Below are 13,078 nucleotides of genomic sequence, written 5' to 3'. Positions count from 1 at the left end.
CATCCGGCTAGCTTCACTCCAAGGAAATTGATAAGCTTGCTGCTGGTTATATAGTGGAGATGCTACCAATATGAACTCGATATGCAGCGAGGTGATGTCAGTTCGGTCAGGATAACCAAAGTGTGCAAACTTTTGTGCCAAAGTTCAACAAAAGCACAAAAAAGTTGCCGTTCTCAGCAGGTGATTCTGTAATATGAAGTATTACTAACAGTTAAAAGAAGTAATCTTAACAGAGCTGGGAAAAAGTTTTTACCTCAAATTTTAAATTTTAGACTAAATACAAATGCAGTTTTAACATAACGAGTCTGTTTTAAAGGGAAAGAAGCTACACAAACAGAGCTGGTCCAGTGTAAAGGAAAAAAAAGATAATTCTTGATTCGTCGCTCACTGTATGATTAACTGCATTTTTTTTTTGGAGGTTGAGTTTCATTTCATGAGCCACACACAGGCCTGATTACTGCCAGACCTGTTGAATCAAGAAACCACTTAAACAGAAGCTGCCCGACAAAAGTGCGGCACATCATACGATGATCTAAAGAAACAGCTGAGAAACAACATCACTGATATCTGTCAGTCCGTAAAGGGTTGCAAAGCCATTTCTAAGGTACTCCAGTGAACCACAGTGAGAGCCCTCACACAGTTTTAGGAAAATACTCTTTGGACTGACGAGACAAAGGCTGAACTTTCAATTCTGTTGCATTGGCGTAAAACTAACAAGAAGATCATACCAACGGTCAAACATGGTGGTGGAAGTGTGATGGCCTGGAGCTGTTTGCTGCTTCAGGACTTCGATATGTAACAGAACAGTGATCCACTCTTTGAGCACTCTGAATGACTCGAAATAGTGAAGGTTTTAGAGTAGCCTGGTCAAAAGTCTTAAAAATCAGATCAAGATGCTCTGGTATGGCTCATGCTGGAAAACCCTCCAATGTGGCTTAATTAAAAGAATTCTCCAAAGAAGAGGGAGCCAAAATTCCTCCACAGTGCTGTGAAAGTCTCATTGCCAGTTATCGCACATGCTTGATTGGAGTTCTTGCCAAAACTGAGACGAGCAGTTATTATGTTTAGGAAGCAGCTGTTCTTTCACACAGGTGTGGTAGGTTTGTATTAAATTGGGTTATTTGTGTCTAATATTGAGATTTGTGTGATGATTTGAAATATATAAGGTGACAAATATGCAACAATCTAAGAAATCAGGAAGGAGAAAAACACTTTTTTACAGGATTGTATGTAACAAGTTCCTTAAGACTTGTCATTAGATCCAATCAGAAAAAACAACTGGACTTTAGGGATCAAACATGCTTGTGTATCATTAGCTTGTGTGAGTTCACCCTAAACGTGGGTTCCTTTATGAACATTTTATTGTGTCTTACAACTGCCTGAACACAAGAGCCAGAAGCCTGGAGGAAAGCAGCTGTATTCGATGCATTAGGAATGAGAGCAGGTGGTCTTTTTAAAACAAAATCATATCAGTGTGGAAGACCTTTATGGTATTTGTGTATTGTTTTAAAAATCAGTAACTGCCTTCTGTCCCTCGAGTGGATGATGCATAAATTAACAGCTGCAAATGCCCCCAAAATTTGGAGCATTTCATCATCTGCACTCATAGCCCACTAATCTTGTGTTCACTGATACGAAGAAATGACTTCTTAAAGACTTTTGATGCTAAATTTAAAGTCTTTCTGTTACTGGATCGCGCTACTATCAGCCTTTTTTCAGCTATGCAGGAGGTGAAAACACTGAATAATGCAGATTTTTCTTTAAAACTACAGACTCTGGGTCTCAAGAGACGACAGTTGATAACAGCATTAGATAACATCTGCTCTATTCCGGGACGGAGAACAGGAGAACCTGTATTTATGGCTTTGTTAAATGCCAGCACAGTGGAATTCAGTGGTTGGATTAATATTTCATCCAAACACAACTGAAATCCCTTCGTCCTGGACCAGTGACTCGACTGGAAAGCATCCAAATAATGAAGGCTGGCGACACAACAAGAAAAAAAAATAGTTCTGCACCAGTGACATCTAACAGCTGATTCACTGCTGAATTCACAGCATCTGTCAGCACCCTTCTACACGCGGCGGAAGAGACACAAACTGTAAAATATCATTAGTTTTGATTTTGTTCAGCCTCTCAGAGTGACCCCAAACTCTGTTACATCTCCGCCCAGCTGTCCTTGAGCATACAGGCTGATCCCTGCGGATCCAAGAGGCTGGCTACAATTACCTGTGAAGCCAATGCTTCATTTCCTCCGTAAATAAAACATCCCCATTAATAATACAGCACCTGAAACGTTAAACATTTCACCCGTCTTCAGAGAGAAAAATGGAGGAAAGGGTGCTTTAAATTCATCAAAAATCCTCACTTTTTTTCCTGTATCAAAAGCACATTCATACCTGCTGGTCACAGCAGCGTCAAGCATTCACACTGTATGAAGTCACATCATATAAAATGCTAGAGCGGCCCAGATTTCACGGAAGGTTTTTCTGGGTCGCTTGCTGTGTCTGTTTCATGCTCAGTGAGTCCTGGGCAGGTATCAGGGTGCAGAGACCGACCATCCACCTCCTTCCATTTAATTACAAACTGACACACGATGTAAACAGCAGGATTTTTTCAAATCAAAATGAAAGAAATACTCAGAGTTTAAACTTTGTTTTCTGTAACATCACAGTTTCATGATTAATTTCTTTAACTGGAGAAGAAATTCTAATGACTCGCTAGAAATACAGGGCAGCAAAAAGTCATCTTTTGCCATGAATGCATATGAACCGTTTTAGCTTCTGTTAATTTCTCTAGAAAATTATATTTGGTCTTGAAAGAGTTTAGAAACACTCTTAAGTGGCCTTTACCGTACGCACTCACCTGTGTATAAATGTCACACTGCTTCTGGCCCACACCTCGTATGTCATGTGTGCATGTTTTCCACGTTTTATGTGTGATTTAACCGCGTCAAATCGTTGAGGTTCATGTAAAGGACAGGCTTGGGTCATTAGTCCCAAACACCTGGTGTGAAATGTTCATCCAAAGTTCAGGGAAAGGACGCAGGTTCAGGATGAAGGAATGAGTATCCCAAACAAAAAAAAGATTGGCTTGGTGGATTTTTGCACACTGTAAACAAGAAGCAAAAAAAAAAAAAAAAAGAAACAATAAGAGTGGGCAGAAAAGAAGCAGGACTACCAACTAATACACAGGAAGGTGAAACAAGCAAGTGTGGAGAAAACAATCATAAAACGTGGGGAAAAAAGACAAAGACAGGAAGACCAACACATAAAAAACTTTCCAAAATAAAACAGGAAGTGGCAATAAGTCTGGCACAAGAAACATCAAAGACAAACACGGAACTAAAAGAGGAAAAGGTGAACACTAAGCAGTAGTCCTTAGGCATTAATGAGAAAGACATGCAAAGTAATGCCAGCTTTGACACACAGAGGGCGCTACAGAAGACGGTTCAGTCACTGACTGATTTAAAGCCTTGATTTGTCATCTGGGATCAACATCACTTTGTTTTTTGCATTCAGAAGTGGCCATATTTCCACTGTGGGTTGGACGCTGTTTATGCATCTATAAACTGTGCAGGTGCAACAGACGAGTAAAACCAAAACTGGAGCACAGACTTGTTGTTTACCTCACAGGAAGCGTTATTATTAGAACAATAATAATTTGTTATTTCATAATTTTAAAAAGTCTCCAAAACCACAAAACTTAGTCACGAGGTCAATTTCAGTGACTGAAATTATCAGACATGATGCCACAAAGGCCAAAGGCAGCCACCAGTCAAGCGGGAAAAATGTGTATTCCCTGACCAGCTGATGAGTTGCTGCTGGACTTTGGGGAATTGCTGGGAAATTGATTATTCAGCACTCATCTGCACAGGCTTGGAGACGGACAGTGACCCTCTGGTAACCTCTGGTCTGTTTCCCTTACAATAAAGTTGGACCTTTGAACTTGAACATTGTCTGTTTGCAGTTTGTGCTGCTTTTGTCTCTTTTTTTGTTTTCTTTTTGCAGCTTGGGTACTGGTGTGCAGCGCGCCTTTGCAGGCAAGTTGGCATCTTCTATGCAAACTACAGGGAACCACTACAATCCTCCAGCAATCATAAACAAGAAGCCCCCGGTTTGCAACCAAAAATATACCTTTTTCCCCATCAGTGGTGGCTATATCACATCTAACATGGTAGACAACTCCTGAGCAATGTCTGTACGATGTCACATGGAAAACTTCCATAGAGACTGACTCACTTTTGGACCGTGCCTCAAGTGGTCACTAGAGGAATTGCAGTTTAAATTTTTTATTTTTTATTTTTGCCCATAAAATGCATCTTTACAAGTAATAAACTTAATACAGAATCAGGATGATACTATATCATGACAAAGATGACAAAGCCTCCTTGTTTTAAGTATTTTTACTATTAAATGGGTGGCTACCCTGCCTGTAGTCCAGCTGCCACAGAACAAGAGGCAGGGTTCACTGTGGACAGGTGCATATTGACAAAATCCCAAAAGCAGTATTTCATATGCATGAAAGAGTATACCGCCAGTGATGTACTGATGTTTCAGAAGCATTTATTTTACTCTATCAGATACTGAACTGAAAAAAACCCCAAAAGAAAAAAATAAAACAAACAAATCTCCACTTCTTGTTTGAATCACATGATCCACATCACATGAGGACACTGCATAAAAACAGTGGAGGAAGAGGCTTCCCAAGTGGGCACGCTCGGGATGGATGCCTGAGGACGGGCACAAAGCTGCTGATCCCAGACTTTCCTGGGTCCCATGTGCCATTTAATGCCTCTTTTCATGCATATACGGATCATAATAAAGTCTTTCTTTTTTACAGCTTACAGTCCTCTTGCCCTTTTTTTTTTAAATTTGAGATTGTATCTACATAAAAACAATCTACTGCTATGGCATACAGTCTATTCAGAATGATTCACAGTTGCTCTTGCCAACAAAGTGACGGATCAATGCCTCCAGTATTTACTCTAATTCAGTTTTTAATCCTTTTCCTTTTAATTTAGAGAATCAGTTTGGCTGCATTTACAGCTGAAAACCGTCTCCACTTTTAAAGGGTCCTCCGGCATGGATCTGCTGCAGAGTCGTAAACCAGCTTTCGACTGAGATTTATTAACCAGCATGAGGAAAAATGCTGAAGCGGGAAAAAACAGATGCAGGTTTGAGGTGTGGTTCACCTGCGAAATGTCACTCTGCTCGAACGTTCCTGCTGCTCGCTCAAACGTGACTGAACGAGGCAGCTCTGGCACGAGAATGATAAAAATCTATTCAAAATAAAAGCAGGTGGAGACACTGTTTGTGTATATGAACAATGGCACAGCATAATGTGGAATCTATTGTTTTTATTATGAAGAACACGCAGTGATAAGGGTGTCGCCACATACAGGTACCTACAATAACCGTAACGTTTAAATCTCTGGATCGTGTTTGTATTTCACGTGATGCAGTGTTTCGCAAACTTCGGTCTCTCTCCATTTCTCGATACTTGTAAGTATCCACAAATGAGACAAAACACAGTAAACAAAGCAGTGAAATAGCTATTATCATTCTACTTATAAAGACATCATAATTATGTCATCACTTTGAATTATTTAGTAAAGATCTGTCATTGTGAAACTTACACCTGCTGAAGGGCGCTCAGTAGAGCCTTAACTGTAAGAGGATACCTGGTTTGAAGCTCCTGATTGGCTGCTGATTTTCTGTGGAAAGCTTGTAGGTTCTACCCAACCAACAACCTGCTCTGGAGAAAAACTGAGTGGAACTGGTGCCAAATGTGCAGTTCCTCTAATCCTCACAGACTCCCATATGGAAATGTTTAACATTAACTGATTTAAAAGCATGTTTACATCAGAATTAGCTGATGAATCAGCACTCCATAGTTTTATTCAAATATGGTAACTCGTGCTTCCAAAAACCTGAATACATAGTTTCAGCCAAAACGCTAATGCGGAAGCTTTAATATGCATCCCATCTTTTATATACAGTCTTTGGTTCTCCCTACACTCCTCACAGTCCAAACACATGAGTAGATTTGTGACATCGCTCTGTGATGGCATCCTGTTCAAGGTGTGCTTGCCAACAGCTTCCTACTCAAACTCAGATGGGTATCTAAAAGTGGTGACATATATTAAAATAGATTTTAAGAGAAGTTACAGCCACCCAGCTTTGCATCTAAATGTGATCGGCTCCATCTATAATTCAGTGCAAACAATGCAATAATGCAGACATTAATCTGATTTAGGTGAGTGTGCAAAGGCACCACTACGCAAATACTTCACTCCTTAACTGTATAAAATGTTGCACGCATGACTTTTACTTTCCACACCGTTAAATGGCCCCATTTCCAGCACAGAAATCCACGCACCTTAAAGCTGCACACAGTCCGGTGTTTGTTCTTTTATGACCTCAGTAGACATTCAGTACGCGAGCTGCTGTGAGTGTGGGGTCTTAAATCACAACAATGGGGACGCGAATAGAAAGCAGGGGGATTTTAAAAAAGGGCTCACGGGATTCTTGACTATTCTTAGTGCAGCAGCACTTTGCACAATGGGCAGGAGGTGGATGAAATAATTCACCTCGGGCATCTACAACATCAGCAAGTGAGTGCAACAAATCACATGTCCCTATTCTTGCCTCAGCTCGCTCTCCATTTTGCTACGAAGGGGTCACAGCATGAGTGATATCAGATCTCAGCGTTATGGGGCTGGAGAAATTTCAACATCACCGCGCTCGCTTTTCTTGTTCGATATTAAAGGAGTGCACTTGCTGCATTAAAACACCCAGTTTCATCTCAGAAATGTGTCCCAGATCCGCTTTTTGCCCCTTTTCTTCACCAGTGCTTGAGCTCCGGTTTCAGAGGGTATGGAATCGTGCCATTGGGATCGTTTTTCTCATGCCACCTTAACCCAAAGTCCTGGTTCAAGTTTCAGTGTTTACAAGTAAAAACGCACCGGCACGCTTCAGCAAAGCTTCAGCGCTTAGTTAAAGTCATAGGATGCAAAGTGCTATAACTATATATTTACACATAAAAGAGAGAGAGAGAGAGAGATTATTGTCCTTGTTAAAACATTTTAGTTCAGACAAACTCGGATTCTCGTCCCTTTAATGAAAATTGATTTAAAATAGCAATCTGAGACAGAGACAATATCCAAACCCGACATCTGGATGGGGGGGTAGTGTTAAAGCCTTCACACCAAGACTGTGCTCAACTGCAATCAGCGATAACAGCACAGATTTCCCCGAGCTGTTATTAGGACGTTTTAATTAAATGTCCAAAGGCGAGAAGACGAAGCGGAGGCGCAAAAAGACGCAGAACTTACCCCCAGCAGATAAAAGCATTTGCGACGCATTTCCAGGCCTTTTATTTTTCACATAATTTCCATGTGTGGAACTAAATGTCTTCTTGTTACTTCACTGAAGTATTTTATCCTTGTTACTGGGAGTGGAAAAAGTCCCAGCAGCGCAGTTTTCTGATGGTGTTGACTGAACTGTACCCAGAAAAAAAATACAACCGCGTGGCTAGGCCGGGTGTAGATGTCCGGGTAATGTCAGAGGTTAGACACTGTCAGGATCATTTAATGAGGAGCTGCGGAGCTGGGGTGTAGCAGCCTGTCACCTCTCTGGTAGGGTCGGTTTCCCGTGAAATCGCTGCCTCCGTGAACAGGACCGGAATCCAGACAAACACTGTCGCACCTTTAAAGCTGCCCACGAACTAAAACTCCTTTTCCACGCATGGTTTCACGTCAGGTTTCCCCGAGCTACAGCCTAACGTCCGCCCGGCTTCCCATCCAGCTTCTGACTCCTGCGCGGAGCCGCCGCGGTGGTGCACAGCGTCCCCACAACGCCCCCACGTTGTGCCACTTTGTCGAGTGTATCCAGTGTGACTGAGGAATAACTCGATTCCTCTGCGTGGAGTTAATTATGCAATGACTGCCCGTGTTCCAGACCCTAATCTTTAATCCCCCGCGCAATCTAGACGTCACTGCTGCGAGAAAGTTAAAAGCAGACGAGCCCGGGGTGAGCTGCTTGTGAAAGGCTCCGCGCGCATCGCTGTGCTCTTATCAAGCATCCAGGAGAAGGGAACCCTTTTATCATGTGCCCCCGTTTCCAGACGAATTAGTGCCAGAGCGCAGAGTCAACAGATTTCGCTGTGAGCCAAGATCGACAGATGGTTCCCAGTGTGTCAATAAAGTTAAGCATCCCCGGGGATCTTTTTAAATACAACTCAGTACAAATGAGCGTCAAAATCACTGTAAATAAAATCTCAGTGGGAATGAATTTGCGACTCCAGCAATTAAAATAATTACAAATAATCTTAATATTAAAGTTCTCATTAGTGTGCGTGGGGCGTCCCAGAGAGGTTAGAGGATAAGAAAAAAAATGCTTATTATTATTATTATTATTAGTCAGTATTACTCTGAATAGATCTCCTCTTGGGTGGGTTTTTACTGTATTAGCCAAGGACATATGAGGCTTGGACATAAACTATATATAAAAGTTGGTAATAAAGTGTCATCGCCTTTTATGAAGCCTTGACATGAGGGTTTTCTATGTAATTGAGTTGGTTTTTTTAAAACCAACTTTTCAGTCACACGGTTGTCCTGCTTTATATCTATATCACTGTAACTGTCAGCATAATTTTTAAGTTTAATATCATGTTGTATTCAGTAAGACCTGAAACAGTCAAAACCTCATCAGGACTGTGTTTACTGAGGTCACAGGGCACGTGAACCAAAGGGATGTTTTCCTGTACATTTCTAAACACGGGACTTTAAAAGTCGACCCCTGCTGGTCATTAAAAACACGACTGAAGAAACAAGGCTCTTCCAGAGCAATGTCCCCATGCAAGGGTCAGAATGGTCAGAAATAATTCATTGAGTATGAAAGTAATGCAAGTCATGCTGTGGTCTTATGTTTGGACTCATGTGGTAGCAGTTATTACTCTCAACCATCATCAACAAACACCAAGTAAGAAAACATCTATTTGAAGAAGGACGTTCATCCCTCGCTTGAGAGTCGCAGGTGGCGTGTGGGAGTCACGTGTTTAATAAAAGCTGGCTACAGCAACATTGACGGCACTCGTAAGACTCTACATTAGCATTAGCGTTTTTCCCTCTAGATCTAGTAGTGAATATATTTGGATGAGAATTGTTGATCCCCCTTTTAACAAGTTAACATCTGATGGAAGGAAGCTCGTTTAGCAGGCTTCAACCATAAACTGTTGTCACGTTCCTGGGTCTGTTGACCCAGCGTTTTGAGTTTTAGTTTATTTGGATGATATGTATGAGTTCTTTAGGGTAGCTAAATTGTTTATTAGTTTCCATTTGTGTTTTCTACCGCTGTATTTAAGTTTCCCTCTCCCTTTGCCCCTTATGTGTTTCATGCTGCGTGTCTTATGTTGTCAAGTTTATATTGTCTTGTCTGCGTCCCATGTTTCCTGTTATATTTTGAAGGTCTGTGTCCTATGTCAGTGTAGTCAGCTTTGCTTCCTTTGTCTCCTTATGTCAGACTAGTGTCAGCTGTTTCCCCATGTGTTTCCACTTCCCCTAATCACCCTTGTGTGTATTTAGTCTGTGTTTCTGTTCACTCCTGGTCAGGTCGTCTGTTGTTCACGCCAAGGTTTCCATGTCATGTTTCCAAGTTTCATGTCTAAGTTTTTCTTGTTGTTTATTTAGTTCTCCCAGTTTAGGTTGATGTTAGTTTACTTCAGTTTGCCCTTTCTTTGTACCTTTTTTACCAGCCTTATTAAACGGCTCGCTTTTTGTTAATACTCAAGCTTTGGTCCAAGTTTCTTCGTGTCTGCATTTTGGGTCCACTCTTCACAATTAATACAGTCTGCCACCGCCAGACTGTGACAACTGTAATGGTGCATCTGCAGACACAGAGATCTGCTAATTAGTGTGATCAGTAAAATGCTAGAAATTCCCTCACTGCAGTTTTTAGCACTTCTGCAGCTGTATATACAGTGGGGCAAAAAAGTATTTAGTCAGCCACCGATTGTGCAAGTTCCCCCACCTAAAATGATGACAGAGGTCAGTAATTTGCACCAGAGGTACACTTCAACTGTGAGAGACAGAATGTGAAAAAAAAAATCCATGAATTCACATGGTAGGATTTGTAAAGAATTTATTCGTAAATCAGGAAAATAAGTATTTGGTCAATAACAAAAATACAACTCAATACTTTGTAACATAACCTTTGTTGGCAATAACAGAGGTCAAACGTTTACTATAGGTCTTTACCAGGTTTGCACACACAGTAGCTGGTATTTTGGCCCATTCCTCCATGCAGATCTTCTCGAGAGCAGTGATGTTTTGGGGCTGTCGCCGAGCAACACGGACTTTCAACTCCCGCCACAGATTTTCTATGGGGTTGAGGTCTGGAGACTGGCTAGGCCACTCCAGGACTTTCAAATGCTTCTTACGGAGCCACTCCTTTGTTGCCCGGGCGGTGTGTTTTGGATCATTGTCATGTTGGAAGACCCAGCCTCGTTTCATCTTCAAAGTTCTCACTGATGGAAGGAGGTTTTGGCTCAAAATCTCACGATACATGGCCCCATTCATTCTGTCCTTAACACGGATCAGTCGTCCTGTCCCCTTGGCAGAAAAACAGCCCCATAGCATGATGTTTCCACCCCCATGCTTCACAGTAGGTATGGTGTTCTTGGGATGCAACTCAGTATTCTTCTTCCTCCAAACACGACGAGTTGAGTTTATACCAAAAAGTTCTACTTTGGTTTCATCTGACCACATGACATTCTCCCAATTCTCTGCTGTATCATCCATGTGCTCTCTGGCAAACTTCAGACGGGCCTGGACATGCACTGGCTTCAGCAGCGGAACACGTCTGGCACTGCGGGATTTGATTCCCTGCCGTTGTAGTGTGTTACTGATGGTGACCTTTGTTACTTTGGTCCCAGCTCTCTGCAGGTCATTCACCAGGTCCCCCCGTGTGGTTCTGGGATCTTTGCTCACCGTTCTCATGATCATTTTGACCCCACGGGATGAGATCTTGCGTGGAGCCCCAGATCGAGGGAGATTATCAGTGGTCTTGTATGTCTTCCATTTTCTGATGATTGCTCCCACAGTTGATTTTTTCACACCAAGCTGCTTGCCTATTGTAGATTCACTCTTCCCAGTCTGGTGCAGGTCTGCAATACTTTTCCTGGTGTCCTTCGAAAGCTCTTTGGTCTTGGCCATGGCGGAGTTTGGAGTCTGACTGTTTGAGGCTGTGGACAGGTGTCTTTTATACAGATGATGAGTTCAAACAGGTGCCATTCATACAGGTAACGAGTGGGGGACAGAAAAGCTTCTTACAGAAGACGTTACAGGTCTGTGAGAGCCAGAGATTTTCCTTGTTTGAGGTGACCAAATACTTATTTTCCACCCTGATTTACGAATAAATTCTTTACAAATCCTACCATGTGGATTCATGGATTTTTTTTTCCACATTCTGTCTCTCACAGTTGAAGTGTACCTCTGGTGCAAATTACTGACCTCTGTCATCATTTTAGGTGGGGGAACTTGCACAATCGGTGGCTGACTAAATACTTTTTTGCCCCACTGTAATCAGGCCGGTCTCAAAAAATAATGTATTAATTTGTGAGATATCGAGTTTATTTTTTCATTGCAGTCATGATTTTGTAACAGGAACCCAGGAAAACACAAAAAGAGTGGTAACCACTGTATGTTACTCAAAACTATCATCTCTCTCTAGACGTAACTAAATCATTTTTAATAATAAAGAATAAAACATGTTAAAATGATAAAGTGTTAAACAAATAATGAGTTTTAAGTTGAATGTAATGTAATAATGAATTTTTAAAAATCTGTGTGCTGTATGACTTCAGCTGTGGCGTCTGGTGTAAGTGGGGAAATGATTTATTCCTCTATCAAATCTTCCAACCTCCAAATGTGGAATTTCTTTCACTCTACAACAGTGGAAAATATTTATTATCAATACGTTAACACAAATCAGAGCATATGAGACCAGACAGATGTAAATTTGTGTCCAGAAACAGATTAGAGGTCGTGAGACCGAGCTGCCCAACATAAATATAAAATTATAGCAGCTTTTACCTTCTTTGGGGCCCCAGAAACCTTTCAAACTTAACAGTCTTTGAGGGAAATCGTTCTTGGGCTGAAACGCTTGTTCTTGTCCGCATTGCTTCACTTTAAGTGATCGTGCGCCAAAACAAGTTGGGAAACAATTTTAAGTCATTTTATGACGGAAAGCTGTCAAATATCCTCTGATCCCAGCTTGTCAGGTATAATTATATTCAGATGTTCTGGTTATTGTCCATTTTTTAATTTCTCGAGTAGACAAAAACAGCCAAATCTGAACATTTACTTAACCCCTTTATTTTTTGTATGCCATAAAACACAGGTTTATTATGATGTGTCAGAATAACTGTTAATTCCTGCCCTGTACTAGTTTTGAAGTTCTCCTGGCTGTATTCATTCTGATCCTGATTCATATTTTAACTATTAAATGATCAGATGTGATATTACACTCTCATGCCATGTCTGCCAAAAACCACACCGCTGAGGCTCTGAGTGCACAAAATGCTTCATGCACAGTGCGCTAAAGCTTTCTTTAGACCCAGTGACGCGCGGAGAGCCATTAATCAAAAGATGCCTTTATCCAAGGTGACAGTGCCCTCCCCTGAGTATGCTATCTCTTGAAGTGTCAGTAGTGGCAACAGGGGGACCATAACAAACTGGGTTATGTGGTTAGGATACTGTTTCCACTCTTTAGCCTGCTTCTAGCTGCATGCATGCTTGTCTGTGAGACTAGCAGTCAGGTGCTAAAAAATATCCCTGACAGGTGCCGTGCATGCTGCAGTGGAGCCGTGTGATTTGTTCTCAGTGTAGATTTTGTGAGGGGCCACCCGGGTTTATTTCAAGAAGGTTGTGTAAGATGGTCTTTTTTAATCCCTTCTTCCTGCAGCTGGAGGAGTTCACCATCAAGCACAATATAGTCCACCCCCTCCCCTCCCCCTCCTTCTGGTTTAATCTGAAACACAATTTATCTTCAATCAAGGCATGAAACATCCCCAGTGC

The 13,078-nt window shown here is 41.6% G+C and overlaps 1 protein-coding gene across 1 annotated transcript in view; it reads right to left on the bottom strand.

The window, feature by feature from the left end:
* Positions 1-8,043, bottom strand: part of LOC113028026 (corticotropin-releasing factor receptor 1-like) — a 96,251-nt gene extending 88,208 nt beyond the window's left edge. Inside the window, exon 1 of the mRNA XM_026177958.2 lies at positions 7,337-8,043. Within this exon, the coding sequence (XP_026033743.1) occupies positions 7,337-7,366 (30 nt within the window). The 5' untranslated portion in view covers positions 7,367-8,043. The remainder of the gene's footprint in view (positions 1-7,336) is intronic.
* Between the last annotated feature and the right edge of the window lie 5,035 nt (positions 8,044-13,078).

This window comes from Astatotilapia calliptera, chromosome 8, assembly GCF_964374335.1.
Source record: "Astatotilapia calliptera chromosome 8, fAstCal68.1, whole genome shotgun sequence".
Lineage (NCBI taxonomy): Eukaryota > Metazoa > Chordata > Actinopteri > Cichliformes > Cichlidae > Astatotilapia > Astatotilapia calliptera.
The sequence above is the reverse complement of the archived record's forward strand: the minus strand, read 5'-3'. Positions and strand labels throughout refer to the sequence as shown.